The sequence below is a fragment of the Perna viridis genome, chromosome 1 (genome assembly GCF_037379345.1).
Source record: "Perna viridis isolate PV_CMFRI_1.1 ecotype Kerala chromosome 1, ASM3737934v1, whole genome shotgun sequence".
Classification (NCBI taxonomy): Eukaryota; Metazoa; Mollusca; class Bivalvia; order Mytilida; family Mytilidae; genus Perna; species Perna viridis.
Window position 1 is genome coordinate 9,699,037 of NC_142445.1, and position 20,284 is coordinate 9,719,320.

At 30.6% G+C, this 20,284-nt stretch overlaps 1 protein-coding gene across 6 annotated transcripts in view; it reads left to right on the top strand.

Moving 5' to 3' along the window:
- Positions 1-18,557, top strand: part of LOC148627148 (plexin-A4-like) — a 219,591-nt gene extending 201,034 nt beyond the window's left edge. For 2 of the 6 annotated variants that reach the window (XM_088568559.1, XM_088568567.1), the window contains 10 exons: positions 1,904-2,060; positions 3,138-3,299; positions 3,532-3,585; positions 8,595-8,701; positions 8,977-9,057; positions 9,945-10,099; positions 10,536-10,683; positions 12,381-12,512; positions 13,511-13,591; positions 13,947-18,557. In XM_088568559.1, the coding sequence (XP_088424685.1) occupies positions 1,904-2,060; positions 3,138-3,299; positions 3,532-3,585; positions 8,595-8,701; positions 8,977-9,057; positions 9,945-10,099; positions 10,536-10,683; positions 12,381-12,512; positions 13,511-13,591; positions 13,947-14,036 (1,167 nt within the window). In that variant the 3' untranslated portion in view covers positions 14,037-18,557. Of the gene's footprint in view, positions 1-1,903; positions 2,061-3,137; positions 3,300-3,531; positions 3,586-4,661; positions 4,695-5,858; positions 7,786-8,594; positions 8,702-8,976; positions 9,058-9,944; positions 10,100-10,535; positions 10,684-12,380; positions 12,513-13,510; positions 13,592-13,946 lie in introns of those variants that run through there. The other 4 variants (XM_088568575.1, XM_088568581.1, XM_088568591.1 and 1 more) reach the window with 4 other exon arrangements.
- The last annotated feature ends 1,727 nt before the right edge of the window (positions 18,558-20,284 follow it).

Consider the following 20,284-nt stretch of genomic DNA (forward strand, 5'->3'; position numbering starts at 1 on the left):
ACTGTGAACCAATGCTAGGGTATATTTACTGTGCATAGGTGGTGGATATAAATATATACTTTAAACCAGTGTGAGGGTTTAAATATTCACTGTGAACCAGTAGTGTGGTATAAATATTTAATGCAAACTAGTGGTGGGGTTACATGTTAGTTGTGAACCAATGATAGGGTATAAATATTTACCGTGAACAAGTGGTAGAGTATAAATATTTACTGTGAACCATTGGTGGGGTATTCATTCTGAAGCAGGTGAAAAACATGGACTAGCATCACATTTTCTTCTGTGTTTGAACATCATTTGTGTCTGTTATATGTCAAGTCAGTGTAAAATTATTGTATGCATTTCAAATAATTTATTCCAAATTCTGAATATTACAAATATTAACTGCTTGTTTACAGGAGACTTTCCTTACCAACATGGAGCACTGATTTTTAAATTTGTGTTGAAATTGTTATTACATGGTATATGTACTATGAATTAAAGAAGTATTTTGTTAATGATATTGTGTATATTCTTCTTACAATCTTTCATCAGAATGAAATTGAGGACGTGCTAAGCTGAATACGCTATTTTTTAGTGCAGCTTTCTGAAAAAGAAATATCAATATGAAATCCCGTGGAACTGTTTTGATTTGTTATTGTTATTTGTTGGACATCTTATTAATATCATACATGTAACACTTTTTATGAGTTAACATACTTAAACAGCAAATATGCAGAATGTGTTTAAATATGATAACAAGTAAGGCATGTTATATACATTTTGTAACATAACGTTCATCCAATAAATTTGGCATAGGCATGCCATTCTAGAGCTCTAAAAATAAAACCATTATGATATCATTACTGCACATTAATTATTATAATTAAAAAAATATTCACAGACGACGTAAGCTGAAGATAAATTCAAAATTACAGTAGTTCTCAGACTATTTTAAATTATTTTATTTTGTTGTGTAGATGATAAAGTTAAAACGCACTGACGGATTCCCCGTCAAAAGCACCAAGTAATAATTTTTGTGAAGATTTCAACAGTTCAATAATCATGCACAAAGTAGCCTAATACTTTATAATTGCAAGTTGTCCATATAAGGAAATCAAACAGGAGTTCTCCCATTTACATGTTGTGGTGGATGGAATATAAACTATGCAATAACCTTTAAATCCTCACACTAAACCATTAGTTGCTTACATAAAAAATGAAAGGTTTTTTTTCTGTGACTTGACAATTAATTTTTAAGATCAAATCTCAATGTCAGACCATGGTTTTTTAAAAGTGCACTGCTTTAAGTTGGTTATTTAATGATAAGATCAAATGAAAAATCCATCTTTATGTTACAACTATGGTATGCCATATTTATATATTTAAACACATATATTGTATGTAGGAAATCTCATAAACTTGATAAGTTAGCTTATTAAGTACAAGAGATATCTTGAACATGGAATAAATTCGGGATGTTTTGAATCACGCTGATGAAGTATATTATTTTCTTAAGAAGATATCTTATAAAAAGTTACGAGATATTTTATATATTCTATAAGATATCTCATATATTTAATAAGATATCTTGTTATCTATACAATATATAAGATATCTTATAAAATTTATAAGATGTTTTATTAAAAATAGAGGATATCTCAAAAATCAAAAAGATCTTTAAAGAGGAATAAATATAAATTCGGCGATTCAAATACACCATGTATTACTGCATGTTCAGTACTATGGAATGTCAGTTATACATGTATCACCATTATTTGTCGCGATAAGTCTGGTTTATTTCTATAGAGTAATTAGTAGCTGAATTATGTAAATAACTGCATTTTTCTTGGAATATGATTAAATGACATGTTAACTACATAGTAAAGGTACAAATTTAAAGACTTTTCTTGTTGTTTTTTAGAGACTTAATATTGACCTAAATGGTAACAGTGAAGTGAAGATTCCAGTTGAAGTCCTAGATTGTGATACCATTACTCAAGTTAAAAGGAAATGTTGTTCAGCTATCTACAAGAACAAACCTTCTTCAGAGATACCTAGCACTGATGATTTAGAACTTGGTTGGTACTATTCTAATTAAGTAACCTTTGAAAGTTTCAAGGTTTAATTTGGCAATTAAAGAGAAGTTCATTGGAAAATGTTTATATACTTCCTTTTTCTCAGTATCAGTTATTGCCAGTACTATGATATATGATATATATATGGCAACACCACCAGCACATAGTCCAGCACCCTAGACCACTTGGCCAGCTAGGTTATATATAATCAAGTCTAAACTAACTACACCCCAACTCTTAGAATTGTTGCAAGGTTTCAAATTTGTTATGCAAATTTGGTGGCTTCATCAGCGGGATTCAAACCCCTTCTCTTTTCTGACATCTATAGCAACACCACCTGCACTAAATCCAACGCTCTAGACCACTCACCCAACTAGGCTATATAAAATATAGCTTTTGGTAACCAAGTGATACTTCCTCATAAGTAAATCTAGAGTGCCAATATTAAAACATGATGTAACTGAATGTGACAACCTCTGATGGTATCGAGTAAGACAATAGAGGATCTGTAACAGTATACAAATACAGCAACACCAAGTATATAATACATATAAGAAGTCTAATGGGGTGAGGCAACTCTGCTATCTTACTTGCTAGCACATTACTATGAAGATACATAGCATGAACGGTGAGGATCAACATAGTATGTTAATGCTGTGCAAGGATGCATACATATATATATACAATCAAGTCTTAAGTACACCCTAACTCTAGAATCGATGTGGGGTTGCAAATTTGCGATGCAAATCGTCTAAGAAAAGAGTCAACAATCACTCTTACGGGGTGATGGATCAATAAAAACGATGCAGAACATAAAAAAATAAAATATATATATGATTTAACCAGCTGTCTGTTGAAGTCTAAATCTTGGAAAGGTAAATAGATCAACATTGTATCATTATTACCAAGAAATAAATCACCATTTATTATTTATTCAGTCAGTTATCAATATATCTCTGAAACATGCCAGTGCAAGGAATTGATGTGACCTTTACTATGCACAATGTTGTATTGTCTGTGACTTTCAAATACATATTTTTCTCTTTTCTGTTTTTCTTTATTTCAATATTTTGTACACAGAGTGGCATTCTGGTAAAGGCGGAAAGCTTACTCTGCAGGATGTTGATAACATTAGTGACCGTGGCAATGGTATGTTACGTCTGAATACCCTAAAACATTATCTTGTGAAGGATGGAAGTGAGATGGCTCTCGTGTACAAAGATAATACTGATGAAATGTATGGTAGGTAATTCTTTTGATGACAATAATTTTTTTTTAGAGGCTAACAACTAACACTAAACATCAAATGTTTTAATACTTTAGGTACATTCAATAAATTTAATTGTTGTCATTTTTTTTATGAAAATCCCTTTGAGGTTTGCTGATTGAATATCCTTTCAAATATATTGAGATGTAAGCCAACAGTAATGATAAATTTCTTGCCAGAATTACAAAACAATTATAAACATTTTAGAAAATCAGGCATCTCTTGAAAAAAATGTCCAATTTGAAGAAGTAGATTTACATGGTAAGATTTTATGACTTATTTAGTAATTCTACTCAGCATGTTGGATGCCTCCTTTTAAAACTCTCTTATTGTGCTTATTTTACTAGAAATGTTGTTGAGATGAATAAATGACAAGATTATTTTATAATTGATTTCGTTTTGATCCGTTGTGCTTAGGTAATATTTGCTTAAACTTTCATCCAGTCTGTAAATACATACCAATAGTCTAGAATTTGATCACATAAGGAATGTATTTATCAAAATTGATCCCTATGGGCTTCTATATAAAATTCAATGTGCTTACTTGTCACTGTTATTTCAATGATCCCAGAAATACTTACACAGCTACAATTGTTGTGTGAACACAAAACAGATAGGATAAGCAACTTTGATAAAATGTATCTTATTTAATATTTACTTTTATGGATCAAGGTCTTAATCTTTCAAATTAAACATAGAAACAGTTTTTTGCCAATATTTTTATTTAAAATTCAAAGTTAAATCAATGTATTGAACTTAGTGATGAAATTGACATTGTTATAGTTGGCATTTATTTACTTAGGTTTGTTTATGATAACTTAGTTTTACTTACTTAGCTCCCACCAAACAAACAACGATTTTTCAGTCTACATATGCTATGAAAGTAACAATTCTCCTTTTTTCTGTATTCGTATCTGTATTTTTTGAGAAAACCATTCATCTTTCACTTGAATCAACCAAATCAAACTAAAACAAGAACAGTAACTCCTGTAAAAATGTCAATTTCATACACAAACTAACTTTTACCATGAAAGTGAAACAGCTGAAAGACAAACTGGTCAGTAACTGTTTATGAAATAGAAATAAAGGTGCAATTAGATGGGTTTTTAACATACATAAATCATGTAGTGTCTGATTTTCAGAAAGATTGCTATTTTAATTCAGAACAATAAAAAGTGAAGACTAATTGGTATTGTTTACTAACAAAAACGTGTTGTGTCAAATATCTAAGGTTATTCATATGTTAATGTTGTTGTTTTGAATACATGTTGACAACTTGACACATCTCTTTGTGTCTTCGTAAATGATATTTGAAAAGCATTCATGTACAATTGTAGTGAATCAGATCATTTATATGAGGCAACACATGGGTAAGAATTGAGTTATTTTTAGCTCACCTGACCGAAGGCCATGTGAGCTATTGCCATCACTTGGCGTCTATCGTCCTCATCCGTTAACAATTTTTCAAAAATCTTCTTTAAAACTATTCAGAGGAATTATTTGAAACTTTTCATAGATGTTTAGGTATTTCCTTTAAACATTTTCTCCTGTCACAATACTTGACCAATTGGAACCAAATTTGGTATGAATGTTCCTTGGAGTATCATGCACAAAAATTGTTTTTAGAATTTTGATCCGTCAAAAAACATGGCTACCGTTACTAAAAATAAAACATAGGGGTCAGACTGTAGTTTTTCACATATATTTCCAAAACTGCTAGGTTAAGCCAAATTTTGATATTAGGTAAAAGTGTATAGCATGATGAGAACTATCTGTGATCAAATTTTCTTTTTAATCTGTCAAGCCATTTAGGAGTAATTGCCCTTTTTTGATGTTTTCTTATTTTTAATGTTATATCTTTAGAACATCTTCTCCTCTCACACTACTTGACCAATTTGAACCAAACTTGGTATGAATGTTCCTTGGGGCATCTTGCACAAAAATTGTGTTCAGATTTTTTATCCATAAAAACATGGCCATTGTTACTAAAAATAGAACATAGGGGTCAGACTGTAGATTTTCGATTATATATCGCCAAAATTGTTCTGATTCAAATTCTGACATAAGGTAAAAGTGTTCATCATGATGAGATCTATCTGGGGTTATATTTTCATTTTTATCTGTAATGCCTTGTAATGATCTTTATGATAAGTCCTACCAAAGTCTTCTTGAGTCAAAATTATTAGACAACTTCTTGTTAAATTTATTGCCATTGAACCAGGTGAGCAATTTAGACTCCTTGGAGCCTCTTGTTTTGTTGTGTGACACACTAACCAGTAACTGTACTGAATAAAACCACTTATATTAATGCTTTATTTGTGTTAACATACTTGTAGTGGTGTAATTTAGTAGAAGGCTTGTAGTTTTGTAACTCTCCTATTTTTTTAAATTCTTTTCTACTTCCTTAACCTTTTATTCATTCTCAAGCTACAACATGTTTAAACTTAAATTTTCTCCTTCAGAAGCTTCAATTATTGAACAGTTTACTTTCCATTGTTTTGTGGTACATAATAAATCCTTTTCTTTGATTACAGCATATCCAAATTTACAATATATAAAACTAGTATGTTTTGTATTAAGATCAACTGGGTCGATTCCACTGCTGGTGGACCTGAGGCCCCAGAGGGTATTCACCAACCCAGTGCTTGTCTGACCCTGAATTATATCATATATTATCTACCCTATTTATGACATCTTCCAGTATTCCAAATTTAAAAATGCATAAAACAATGAGGCTTCATTCCTTGCATTGCATATGGTAGAACCTCTTGGTGATGGATTTGGCTTCCTCTTTTTGTTTTGAGTACTTATTGTATACATCTGTTGTTTTGATAATGATCTTTCCTACATATTTGATTTTAATGCTACTGATGAGAGGTTACTCCTTGAAACACGTATACAGCATATCGAAATATATAAAACTGGGATTTTTGTATTGAATTAGGAGTTAAATTTATTGAATTAAGATTTAGTGGTAGCCTTTTTTGATTTGACATCCTTGCAGGCATTCACACATTTTGAAAATATATGGGTATTCAAGTTGAATTCATACTCAAAACTTTCTGATGTTATCCAATAAAATTCAATTTAAGAACAAATGTTGCATTACAATATGCAGGTATGTATTAACTAAAGCACATGTAAGAGTGAACTTTGACTTTGGAAGGTCAGTTCCATAATTATATTGTTGATATAGTAATCAGCTTTATGTTGCTCTTGTTTTAAAGGCTTAACAACCCTTTCCTATAATCATCTTATATGGGTCAAAGTTGAAATTTCTCTCATATTTCTGTCAATTTCTATATTATAATTATAGAACAACATTTAAAAACAATATTTGTTTACTTAAGCTAACTATGTGAATATTATTTTCATAATTAAATGCTATGGTAATGATGGTTATGTCGATATGTACAATGTGATATCTCCTAATGATGTTTTAGGCTTCCTTTTGAAGCTTTCTTACTTTCTTTGTTCCTTAGCTTTACATATATTCCACATGCAACAAATTAACACTGTTAAACAATAGCTGGGTAAGGAGGACAATAATGACTGATTGATTGATTGATTGATTGTTGGGGTTTAACGTCTGGACAGCAATAAATTCAGCTATATTCAGACGATGGACATGAGATGGATGGTAAAATGAACATGAAATGATGATGAAATGAAAAAAAAAAAAGGGATGGGACACAAGGACAATAGGGTCGATTAATTTTGATTGCCACTAGAAAAAGGGAGGGATGGGTAAGGTCGGTCTGTTTCAGAGCGCAAAGGTTCCTACTCCTATCAAATACCGCAGCAGGGTTCCTTAATGTGCAAGGAACATGGCATCTCACCCAACATGGTGCACCACAGGTTTTCTGTTTTATTGCCAGAGCAATAATTAGTCGCCTTTTACGACAAGCTTAGCGCTGCTGCAAGCCTATTCTTTTAACACCCGGACCTGCACGGGGCAGGACAATAATAGGCAATATTTGTACTTGGTACATACAAAGTGTTCCTTGAACTTGAAACTTTAATTTCATAATGAATTCTGTTCTTCAGTTTATAGTGTGTTTTATTCACTTTAGATGTGATTCATAAAAAGTCATTAAAGACTTATTTTAGGCTATCAAACAAATGTTGTAATGTTAACAATTGTTAAATATTAGACAAATATTAAGAATTGTTTATCTTTTTTAGAGTCACAATGGTGTCTGGTCATTTGTGCTTTATTAATCTGTAAAATTATAATTTAACATATATTGGTCTATTCTGAAACTTTATAATACCAGCCAGTAAGTGTTGTGTTGCTAATATTTATCTAACTTTTTATGCTTATTAAAATTATTATCCTTAATTCAAATGTAACCTGTATATTTATTGTCTATCCTTTTAATGGTCACACGTGATGATCATTAATCCGTATTTTGCGGCATTTGATCTAAAGAGACCGATAATGCCTGTCACAGCAGAATGGCCCTGATAACAGGTCAGTTTACTACCAGGCATGCACACAAATATTATGGGGAAATCTGCTCCTTAAACATCCAATGAAAATTTATTACGTAACAGTAAATCTGAATGACTTTGTTGGCAGATGAACTGTACCCCAATATTATTGGATTAATTCAACAAATGTGCCTATAAAATTATATTCTTTTTAATGTTAAAAATTTTAATTTTTGTAATTTGCTATAACAAACAAAAAAGAGAACAAAATCTCACTTGATTGATTAATTCAACATATGTGCCCTTAAAATAGTATTCTTTTTAATGTTAAAAATTTTAATTTTTGTAATTTGCTATAACAAACAAAAAAGAGAACAAAATCTCACTTGATTGATTAATTCAACATATGTGCCCTTAAAATAGTATTCTTTTTAATGTTAAAAATTTTAATTTTTGTAATTTGCTATAACAAACAAAAAAGAGAACAAAATCTCACTTGATTGATTAATTCAACATATGTGCCCTTAAAATAGTATTCTTTTTAATGTTAAAAATCTTTGCCATAACACACAAAAATGAGAACAAAATCTTACTTAAAAATTACCCATAGACAGAATTTTAGGCAATTGGTTTTTAATACTGGATTTCTTCCATGAAATCTCCGACTCACCCTACTGGGCTCACCTGATATCCTCCCTAATTTTTCTACAATATAAATTTGAAGTGTATTTAAACATATAGAGATTTTAGTTCAGTATTCAAGTAGTTTCTTGTAATCTCAAAAGAGCCCATTACAATGAAGGTATTAACCTCATGATGTTTGTTGGATGTTGTAGAGAACTATGGTCAGTCGGGTTCACCACACAGCACAAGTCCTGATAATATCAAACTTCTGATGCTCCCCGAATCCACAGACAACCCTGACAGGCATAAATGGCACCTGGTAATAGATATTTCATTTTAGAAGCTTCTAATTAAAGTTTTGTTTTCATTATAAGAGGTCTTGAATTAGAATTAAATTCTGTAATGATGCAATATGTAAAAATCTATTTTCATATACTGGTTTTCATTATGTCTGAGGTATACAAGTTTAATAGAAGTTTTAAGTGGTTTTAAAAAATTTGAAAATTGAAGCTTTTATAAGTATTATAATTATACTTTAAAATTTTTGTTTTAAGAATGTGTATATAATTTTGTTTTGAATGATAAATTTTTTAGTCAAACTTGACAGATGAAGAAAAATGTAATAAAGAACATGAAATAGGTGAAATATTCCTCAACAGACTGTTCCATACAAAAGTAAGTATATACATCGCTAAGATCAATTTGTCCTGTTAGTTAAGATTTTAATAGTACTTGACACAAAAGTGCTAATTTTTATAACCTTTGTCCTGTAAGACTTTTTAAAGGCTTCAATATATATATATATCAGTCAGAGGAAACCAGTCAAACTCTGTCCCCTTGTCATTTAAGACCCTTGCTGAGCTTATGTTAAATTACGAAAGAGTAATCAAGGGAACCAAGGTTATAGTGGTAATCAAAAGAATGTAATCCAGGGACAAAGACAAGACATGGAAAACAGACATACACAACAAAGAACATAAAGTAACTAAAATCATACATACAAAGTAACAAAAGTAAAAAAATGTTAAAAAATTTTAAATGTATCTTTCTTCTTTGAGATGTGTCAATTAAAATTATTGTTGAGGGATAAGTGCTTCCTTACTATATAGAGTGAATTAGACAATGTGTGTTACTTAGATTTGTTATTATAAATGGTCTAATAGTCAAACTTTATCTTTAATCCTGTTATCAGTAATAACTCATTAAAAGCCAAGAATGATGATGTGGTCCAATAACGCTATAGCAAAGTTGTTTTGTCATTGAAATTTTCTTTGTGATCTGTAATCATATGATTTTCGTACATTGAATGTATGAATCCCTTTGTTGTTGTTCTACAAGGTCAAGGTTTCATTCCACAAAAGTAAGGTTAGTATTAACACTGGGTGAGCAGAATCAGGGATTAGAATAAAGCCATACAAAAACATTATCTTGGTTTCCAGGAAATGACTTGGATACATGATAAGTATAAACCCCGATAGATAAAGTTCAAGATTCCATACCACAAAAGTTAACGTTTTTTAGCAGACAGAACAATTTTGAGTACAATTGGTTTTTTTTGACAGTTGATTCTGAAGGATTACATTGATGCAGCATTTGAAGGGATAATGGATCCTCAGTCTTTGTCAATACCTGTACGGTATTTCCTGTGTATGCTAGACAAATATGGTAAAGATGTGGGTGTAGATTCAGATGTTTTACAGAGCTGGAAAAGTGAATGGTGAATATGTCATTAGAAATCCTGCTTTCATTTCACTGATCGTCTGTGTTAATCTTCAGAAAACATTTTAAGCTGTTTAAGTGTAATGAATATTAAACATGTACCTCCACTCATCAATGGGGTTGTATATTGAAAACACCTTGTCTGTCAATCTGAATTTTGTTGCAATTATCTGTATTCCCAATAGGTAGGTTAATTCCCAATAGGTAGATTGATTCCTAATTTGGTTTGTGTCTTTGTATGGGATATGTATGTTGATGTTGGTTTGTTATTAACCTACTTTTTGATGGGGTTTAGCCATTTTTTGTGATGCATATGCATGCTTATTTTAATTATTGTTAAACTTTGATTAATTTGCTACTTTTTTTTGTAATTTGTTTGCAGTTTATTAGATATGCTAAACTTGTCCTAGCTAACCAAACCAATGATTTTTTAGTTATGCTACCAGAGTGTGGGCTTCACTAATAGCCAAACCTCAATTGTTGTTTGATGTTGATGTACCTAGTCATGTGGAACCCTGCATGGATATCCTGAATCAAGTGTTCATTGATAGCTTTACTCAGAATCCACAGCATGTAACCAAGGTGAAGTGAACATTAATGGCTTTGTGATTATTCAGATCAGTGTTTATTGAGTTTATCGTCATTGATTCTTATTCTTCAAACAGAATAATAATATATGAAAAATAGTGTAGTTCAGACATGTGTGAAGACATACTAATAAAATCAAAGCTAAAATGAAGTACTTAAATATTGTGTGTGACCTATGATCATTTTAATAGAAACCAATTATTAGGAGTCCCAACAAACAATACAATTACAAAAAATGTATATTTTTAAGGCTTGCAGATGTATAAATTTAAGAGGATATAGATGATACCAGGAATACTGGTATATAACTTTAAAGGGATAGTTCTCGGTTGGTAAATATAATGACGTCTTATATGATATAGGATTATTTTCTTAAAGTGAACAATTGTTAAGAAACACATGATATATATATAAATATATAGGTAAACATGTGTTATTGATTAACTGATAGAATAATAGCAAATGAAACATTAAAACAAATAGTCTAATCAAAAACATTTTTTTTATTATTTGCCTTTCTTTTAATATGGGACATATTATGGCATACTGATATCCATCCATCTGTTGTTCACACTTCGCACAATAACTCAAAAATGTTGCCATAAATTTTTGTGAAACTTTGATACATTGTGTCTTTTGATAGATGTGAGCTGCCTTTTGATTTTTTTTTATAAATCTTCAATATTTGATTTATTGACTTAATTCATTAAAAAATGGGGTGAATTTGTTGTTTTTGGACTAAACTTAAAAAGCTGTATAGCAACTTCATTGAAACTTTGGTGACTTATTTCTTTATATTAATGAAAGCTCCATTTCAATTTTTGAAAATTTGCAATTTTACGATTTAAGAGATGCTTTATTCAAAAGGGAGAAATTAACAAATTTCATACTTTAAGTCAATAATGGTTTCTCCTAATTTCATGGAAATTCAGTGAATTGTTTCTTTTGATTGATTAAATCTCCCTTTCAATTTGTGATTTTTAAAATTTTTTTTGAATTTTTGATTTATGGGACTGTATTAATAAAAAGGGAGCGAATTCCCATTTTTGCAAAATAACTTGAAAATGCTTCAAACAGTTTTCTTGAAACTTTGTTGAATAGTTTATTACTATTAATCTAACCTCCTTAATTGATTTTTATATATTTTGGACTTTACATTTTGAGATGTGGTACTGTACCCATAAAAATACTGGTCAATTTCCCAGTTTTTGTCTTGAACTCAAAAATGCTTCCAACAAATGCCATGACATTTTGACTTTTTTATCCAACCCTACAGAGGCAGAAACAAATTTCTGGAATCTATAGATAAACTTTGCCCATCCGTCTGTATATGCCATCTTTAAAAATCTGATTGCAAGTTCAATGTACTTTGGTGTTATTGCCTGAATATAGCTGAAATATTCCTGCTCGGGTATTAAACTACAATAATCAATCAACAGATTCCATTCTGGGTAAAATATTATCTGGTGTGATACATTTAATTACAATATGAATTCAAAGATGTTTCAAGATTGTGCCATCTATTCAGATATCGACATCTGCTTTTGTATATAGCTGCACTCCACAAAACATTTTAGTTCTTATTTTCTTAATTCGTTTCACATTCTTGTTTATTGTGTACATCAGATATTAAATCCAGTGAGAAATTGATCTAAATACCATGGGAGAAATACTATCTTTGTTGATTGCAGGAAGCATCAAGTCAGAAGCTACTATTTTGTAAAGATATACCTATCTACAGGAAACATGTGAACTCATTCTTCCTGAAGGTAGAGCCAGTCACAGACCAACAATTCTGGAAAGTTTTACATGATATTTCTAATGTAAGCTTTTTATTTTGTTAAAACATTTATATGTAAACTCATAACTCAGCTTACATTCCAATTAACACTGCTGTTGAATTTGGCCAAAAATAATGACTGATTTTTTGTCTTGCCTGTGACAAATGGTGCAGAAGGCAAGGCTAAGGTATTACTTTTGCAGCATCGTTGTCACCATCCATGTTAGGATTCTCCATTTAAGTTTTCTGATTAGGTCAGTTTAATATGAACCACTTGTGCTTGTTCAGTCATATTTGGTATGCAGTTGCATAATCATCACTTTACCACAATTCATGCATATGCCCTTGCAGTCACAGTCTATTAACTTTGAAATTTCTTGTAAATTTATAATGTTCTGATAGGTAATTTAAATATGAATCACTTGTACACTTAGATCTATTGTATTTGGTAGTTAGTTACATTAGCATCACTACTTTATAGTTCCATATTGTTTCCATTCATATGCCCCACAGTCATAGTCTATGAACTTTGAAATTTTATGTGACTGAATCATCACTTTGTTAATGAAACAACATAAACTATACCGGAGGACTCTGTCCACTTCAGTGGTCTCGGATGATTGTATGGATATTTTCCAGGATATTATAAATTTTCGATATATGAAATTAGTAACAATGTCACCATGACAATCAGCTTTTGAATTACATGGGAAAGAGAAGACATTCTCTGTGATACAGTTTACATGATAATTTAACTTGATTATTTAATTATACCCTCACTGCTAAGTCTTCTGTAACATTTTTTTTCAGCAACTACTTATCATAGCCACTTGATTTGTGGTATGCAGCCTCAGCTAGTGGTCCTATACCATGCTTGCCAATTTTGATCCTTTAGGTCAAATACATCTTTGGGGAAAGCAGGGGTATACTTAATGAGTAGTAGCTCCCAAAGCCCTTGTTGTACCTAAACATCAATGAATGAGAAAAACTTTATTTTTAGATGGCAACTCTTAGTAATAGGGAGAATTTATTATGTTTTAGGTGCAGACACATGAACTGAAATTCAGTAGACAGGCTGTCTTACATCAGCTTTTCAAGTTCATCTCTAAATACAAGGATCAGGTATGTTTCAGCAACTGTACTTTGTCATACCCACTGCAACTACTTGTAATTGTGGGTGTATTAGTTTTTCCCTCATCTGCCTCTCTCTCTTTCATTGTGCCATCACCTGTTGTCGCATGGATAGTGCCTCTATTCTCCAACAGACTTCCTTCAAACTTTGGTGAATTGATAATAACAAAACATCTTGAATGGAATTGATTTGCTCAGTAATCAGTCATGGGGAGTCACTTTTGGGAGGGGCTTAGTCAAAAATAATTGTCAACTAGTCAAATTAGGTTAATTTCAGGTAACCTTTTCAAAATTAAAAACATTTCTAAAACATAAGATAAACAACATGCTGTTTTTTTTTTATCAGATTCTTGATGCATTTGAAGATGAAGACGACAGCAAAAACTTAGATTTTGCCAACAAATTGGAAAAAGTTGCAGAGCTGATGGAAGATTAACAACAGACACATACAGATAATTCTTATTGTACATTTACCATTAAAATAACTTAAATGTGGTAAGGTTTTAGCTTTAGCACTAGCAGTTATAGTTGCAATGATTTGAAATCCATTATTTTTAATTTTTTTTTTACATTAGTCTAAAATTACTCAATGATATTTAAACAGAAAAGTCTGGTTTGATCATTTTTGATATGATTATTTTTACTTAAAAGATCAAATTATTAATAATTCTGGTCAATGTGATGTTCAATTTGAGTATTTCATATATTTATATAACGGTGATGTACATTGATTATATATTACCATTTTACACGAGTATATTCACATTTTTATCATATGACATGTGTTTGTTGGATGTCATATTAGAAGGAATATTTGTTTTTTTATAGAAATCCACTCCACATTGTACAAAAGAATATATTTTTATTATATTTTGTTAAGTTGTATTACAATTTTCTGTTATTCAAATATTTGAGTTTAATGTTGTATTGCATTGAGAATACTTATACCCATTAGAACCATGAATTATATACCAAGGAATTGACAAGGTTTATCCAGCAATCAATATATATTTGAAATGTAGATACAGTTTTGTTTTAAATATTCAATGAATTAGACATTTGTGTAATTTACAGGAGGAATAAGGTTTTTGATAGTAACACCTGTATTGAATTTCAAAACAATTTAATATGGATCTACTTGTACAATCAATTCTTTTTAGTGCTTAAATTCATAATTTGAAAAATAACTATAGAAGCTATTTATTAAAGGAAACAGGTTTCCTCTAAAGTTATATATGCTTAGTTAATTACAATCCAAGCCCTTGATTTTGGCTAAGTAAGCTTCAAATTTCAGCAACTTTGCTATTGGTTTTGTGATGGCTAGTCATATTTTGGGGCATCAACAATTGGTTTCCTTTTGAAAGTTTTTTTTCTTATTCAATGAAATGTAATGATACTGTAACAATTAACAAGTATGAAGGAAACTTATTGATTTCAGTTTCATTACTTTAAAAATCAAGAGTCACAGTTACAACAAAGTAGGAAAAATTTAAAAAAAGTAGGTTTCTTGACCATAACTCAAATAGTTTACATTTAATTTAAATGAAACTTAAGGATATTTTTTTTCTTTGATACAAAGCTACTATTACTGTTCTATAAAAAGAAATAAAGCAACAATTAAAAGAATGATAAAATGAACTAGCTTATTTCTATACATGTCTATATTGGAAATGGGAGTAGAATACCTTAGTAGTTTTTTTGGTCAAAATAATGAGTTTTCATTTGTAACAAACACTCTCAAGTCAAAATTACTGGTCATCCAAGACTTAAATTTAAAAAAAAAAAAACACAAGTCAACAAACACTTTCAGAATGAAAGAATACCAGTTAACCCCTGGGTTTCATAAAAGAAAACTTTCAAATTACGATTTGCCTTAAAATTCTTACATTTTCTTCAAATCATCAATTTCAAGCATTTTGATTTGTCAAAATTTTGAGTTGAGAAATTATTTGAGGAAAATCTCAATCTCAGTTTGAGATTTTTTTCTGAAACTGGGCACTGTTTACTTACACTATCTGTTAGTTATTCCTTCCAGGTTTAAGAACACCCAACAATTAAAAATCCCTCTCAGTTTAAAGTGTACATATGAATCTAACATTCCAGAGAAGTCTTCGGACTTTCGTGTGAAGTCATTCCAAACTGTAAATGATATAAATATCTTACTTGTCTATAGTCAGCCATCACTTTAATACTTAAATGTGGAGAAAAGTTTAGTTTTTAGTGAAATTTCTACTCCCAAAACAGGACATGCACCTTATATAAGATAATCTACGAAGTTTGTTTACTTTTATAGGTGAACATGTTTGCCAAATGCAATCTGTCTTAAATGTATATGGTTTTAAAGCAAAGAAGACAAACCATGCATGAATGAATTTCTAACAATCTAACAGTAAAAAATCTGCTGTTTATTTATGTTATTTGAATGAAAAAAAATTAGCTTTTCATCTCCACGTTTTATGCACATTTCTTAAGAGATATTAGTTATTGTTTTTTTTTTATATTCATAGTTTAGGAAGCATTCCAGAGAATATATTATTCACATATATCAGTTTATTTAAATCATTTATAGTATACATGTTTTATGTGATTTATTTAAATCATTTATAGTATACATGTTTTACGTGATTTTATATTGATTTATTGTCATATTTATATATAATAGTATATATTATTTCTTTTTCTAGTTGTTTATAGGGTATCATTTGAATTTGGAATTATTTTTGAATTTAGAAAAAGACCAAAAATAAATTTGTAAAACTAACCCTTACTACATGGGTTAGTCATACCAGCATGATTTAGGGGTAAGATTAGGTGGATAACAAAAGGCAAGAAAAAACTTACCCCTTTGTTATGATGGTATGACTGACCCCCTTAGAAGGGGTAAGTTTTATAAGTATTTTTTTTTATTATATTTTCTTAAATCCAAAATAATTCCAAATTAAAAAAAATACATTGTTTGTTTCGTTTAACATAAGTGGCACACAAGTCAGGCCTTGGATTTTTATCTGTGTTTTGAAAAGAGATGGAAACCATATTTAGACAGCCCTTGTCTGATATTATCAAAGAATGTTATATATATGGACTTTTGCAAACATTTTCATTTGGTTTGTTTATTGTTCAACAGAATTTTATGATTCAGATGTTGATGTATTCCTTTCGAAATTCTGTTTTGAAAGTTTTTTTACAGGGTAAACGTGCCTTAAACGGTTTTTGAGTGAAAGGGATACGAAATTAGGCATCCCCCTTAAAAAACTATTTTTTTAGTCTGGGTCTGATTGTGATTTTTTTATTGGATTCTATATGGAAATCCCTGCTTACCGTTTTCAATCAGAAGTCAGATATCTCTTTCAGTTTTTGAGTTATTAGAGGTCTAAGGGACCACACCCCCAAAAAATGACTTTTTTTGGTCCAATATTGAATTTTTTGATTGGGATCTTTAAAAATCCCAGCATGCATTTTGTTTTATCAAATTTTCATTGTTTTTTTTTCTAGGATACAGAGATCAAAGGCAAAGGTCTTTAAATAGCATTCTTAAAGCACAAATTTTTTCACGTTGAATTCCAAATTTTGTGCAATATTGTATCCAAACAAGTTGCTGTGCCTACAGTGAATTGTAATTCCATATGCTTAAGTATGTGAAAAACTGATATTATGTCCAGGCTTGCCCCAACTCTTCAGAGTTTCGACCACTGTGGTTGTATCATCTGCACTCCACAAAGCTTTTAATTATTTACAGCTACAAGAATTACTGACAGAGAATGCTTTAAGGATGGTGTCACAATGTTGACATTTAGTATTTGAAAACAAAAGTTTCTGTGAGAAAATGATTCTAAAATAGTTTCCTTAAGATTTACAATTATTGGAACTGTTTGTGGTCCCAACTCCCCGGAAACCACTCAACAGATTCTGTTCAAATTCTGTAGGATTACTTTTTATTTTCCATTGAATTATTAGTTTTTCACCTTTAATAAATATGTAGAATTAAAAGTATTTTTTCAAGACTGTGAAATCATTTTTTATTTCATTTAAAACAAAATCAGGGTTTCATCAATGAATCAGTTCTCAACATTTATTAATTACAACTCTATTTATTTAGAGCCAATGATATGCTTTCTGTATTCAGAATGTGTCTTCTAATATTTCAAATGGAACACAATAAGTATCTTTAGCTTTCAAAATGGCTACAAAGAGTAGTTCCATTTTATTCACTCTTTTATGTACAAGGAAAAAAAATTCCCTATATAGAAAATTATGGATTGTAATGGAATATTGTTTGTCTATTTTTTAACGTAACAATAGTTCTTTCTGTATTCAAGTATGTATTTTTCACTAAACCAAATCAAGAACGATAAATCTTGCAAATTTCTTATACAATCTATATATAATTTTTAACTAAACATACAACTTGTGAATGACGAAACTGAAACTGGTTATATGTTATAAACTTTTTTTTTAATTTGAAAGTGGATTCTATGATTTTTTTACATACATGAAGCACCTCCTGTCTGATATTTATGAAGACTGCTATCTAAGAGTAAAGATCTAGTTAAGGTTCTGCCTTCTTATAGAAGTGTCTTTAATCAGGCATTAAAAAAATTATTGTCTGGACTAATTTATAATGCACGATAACTTTTAAGTGAGTAGGATCTAAAACATGAGGTGCTGTCAGAATTTTTTTACACCAAGTCATTGTTACGGTGGTTGTAAACATGTCAAATGCTGTAAATAAGGAGGATGTCTTAAATGATCATTCTACATAAGAGTACAAAAAGTTCACACCATGTAGAGTCGCGTCATAATATTAGCCTCATCAGTTCAAAATCTACTTTGTTTATTGACATGCAGGTATATTTATATTATTTTTTCACTGTTAATATTTTGTTACATATATTTACAATACTACCAGCACTATGCCTGTATTTTTGCTAAAAGTATATACATATATTGTTTACCTTTAGTTTGTATTGTTATTCAGATCGATATTAGAAAGAGTAATCAAGGGAACCAAGGTTATAGCGGTAATCAAAAGAATGTAATCCAGGAACAAAGACAAAGACCAGACATGGAAAACAGACATACACAACAAAGAACATAAAGTAACTAAATCATACATACAAAGTAACAAAAGCAAATGAGCAACTCGGACTCCACTAAAACTGGGAGCATGGACCAGGTGAACCGGTAGGGTAAGCGTCCTCTGCTTTTATAGAACCACCTGCCGAGTTGCTCATAAAAAGTCAAGTCCAGGGTAGACAAACGAGGAAAGGAAAACAATGACCCGTTGAGTAAATCGGTTTTCATAGCGCAGATGGATACATCATAACGATCCACGAGTTCATAATGATGACCATAAAACTTCTGTAATGATGACTAGCAACATAACCCTGTTCCAGAAGCCTATTTGTTAGAGTTCTTGCGCGATACAAAAAGTCTGTAGTTTCGGCAAGCTCTGGCATAACATGAGTTGTGATATGAACACTCCATACGCAGGTTCAATGATTTACACAATTTCTCTTCTATTGTACTCCTTGGAAGAATATAAACCTGTTTAGCCGAAAATTTAAGTTGTGTAACCAGAGCAACTATTCGGCTTGTTTATGAGATTTGTGATATAAAGACTAAGCCAGTTTCCAAACAAGTGTCACTTGATATATAACGAAAAGTAGAAAAAAGTAAACACATACAATTCAAATCCACAATAACAGGGATAGTTCAAATTTTGTGCATTGTATCTATGCTCCCCGTTATCAATGTGAAGGTGTGGTTTAAGGCAATAGACAAAAAAGGAAAGTCCGTATAGCAAATGGCAATATATGAGTAAACCTGGAAAGTTGAGAATCACTGCAATGGCAATGTGAAGGTGTGGTTCCTAGAAAATCGGCCACACTTGTCAATAATTTGTCACGATGACGACACAAAGGCCACATGGTTGTTTTGGTACTTATACACGTTGTTTATCATAATCACAATATATCAAAAAGAAAACTCTATTCTCTATTTTCGTGAAGGATAAATACAAAATTACCGAAATGATAAACTCATGAGAATAATCAAAAGAAGAGTCAGTATAACAAATAGCAATATCAGGGTAAAAACTAGAAAGTTGGGAAAAACTGCAATGACACTGACTTGGTACCCGTATTTTCGATGGAAAACAATTTTTTAATATCAAACAAAACTGTAGGACTTGGTGTCCGTCTGTACACGTAAACAACTTATAAACTATTCTTATGAAGAATAATCATTTCTGTGTCAGTACCTTCACTGCAACTATAATATTGAACCTTTCTACATTTACATATTTTTTTATAGCGGCAAACAAGCACCTCTTGACCTTGTTCGTTAAAATTATAAGTACATGTTAAACAAAAAGACTCTGGCAATCATATCGTGATCCTACTTAACAATTTTCGTGTTCAACACTCCGTATTAGATGACATCAGAACGATTTAGGCAGGCATTATGTATTCCATAAAAAAAAACAAAAATCCAACACAAAGTACAAATCAAGCTACGTGCAGCAATGATTTACACAACTTCTGTACATGTACATGCATTTCCAAACTTTGGCATTGTGTAAATGCCATAGATAATTAAAAAAAACAAATATAAAATACAAAACTACCAAACATTTTGACAATTATTGCAAGCTTGACATTTCGTAAAATGCCTGAATATTGTTTT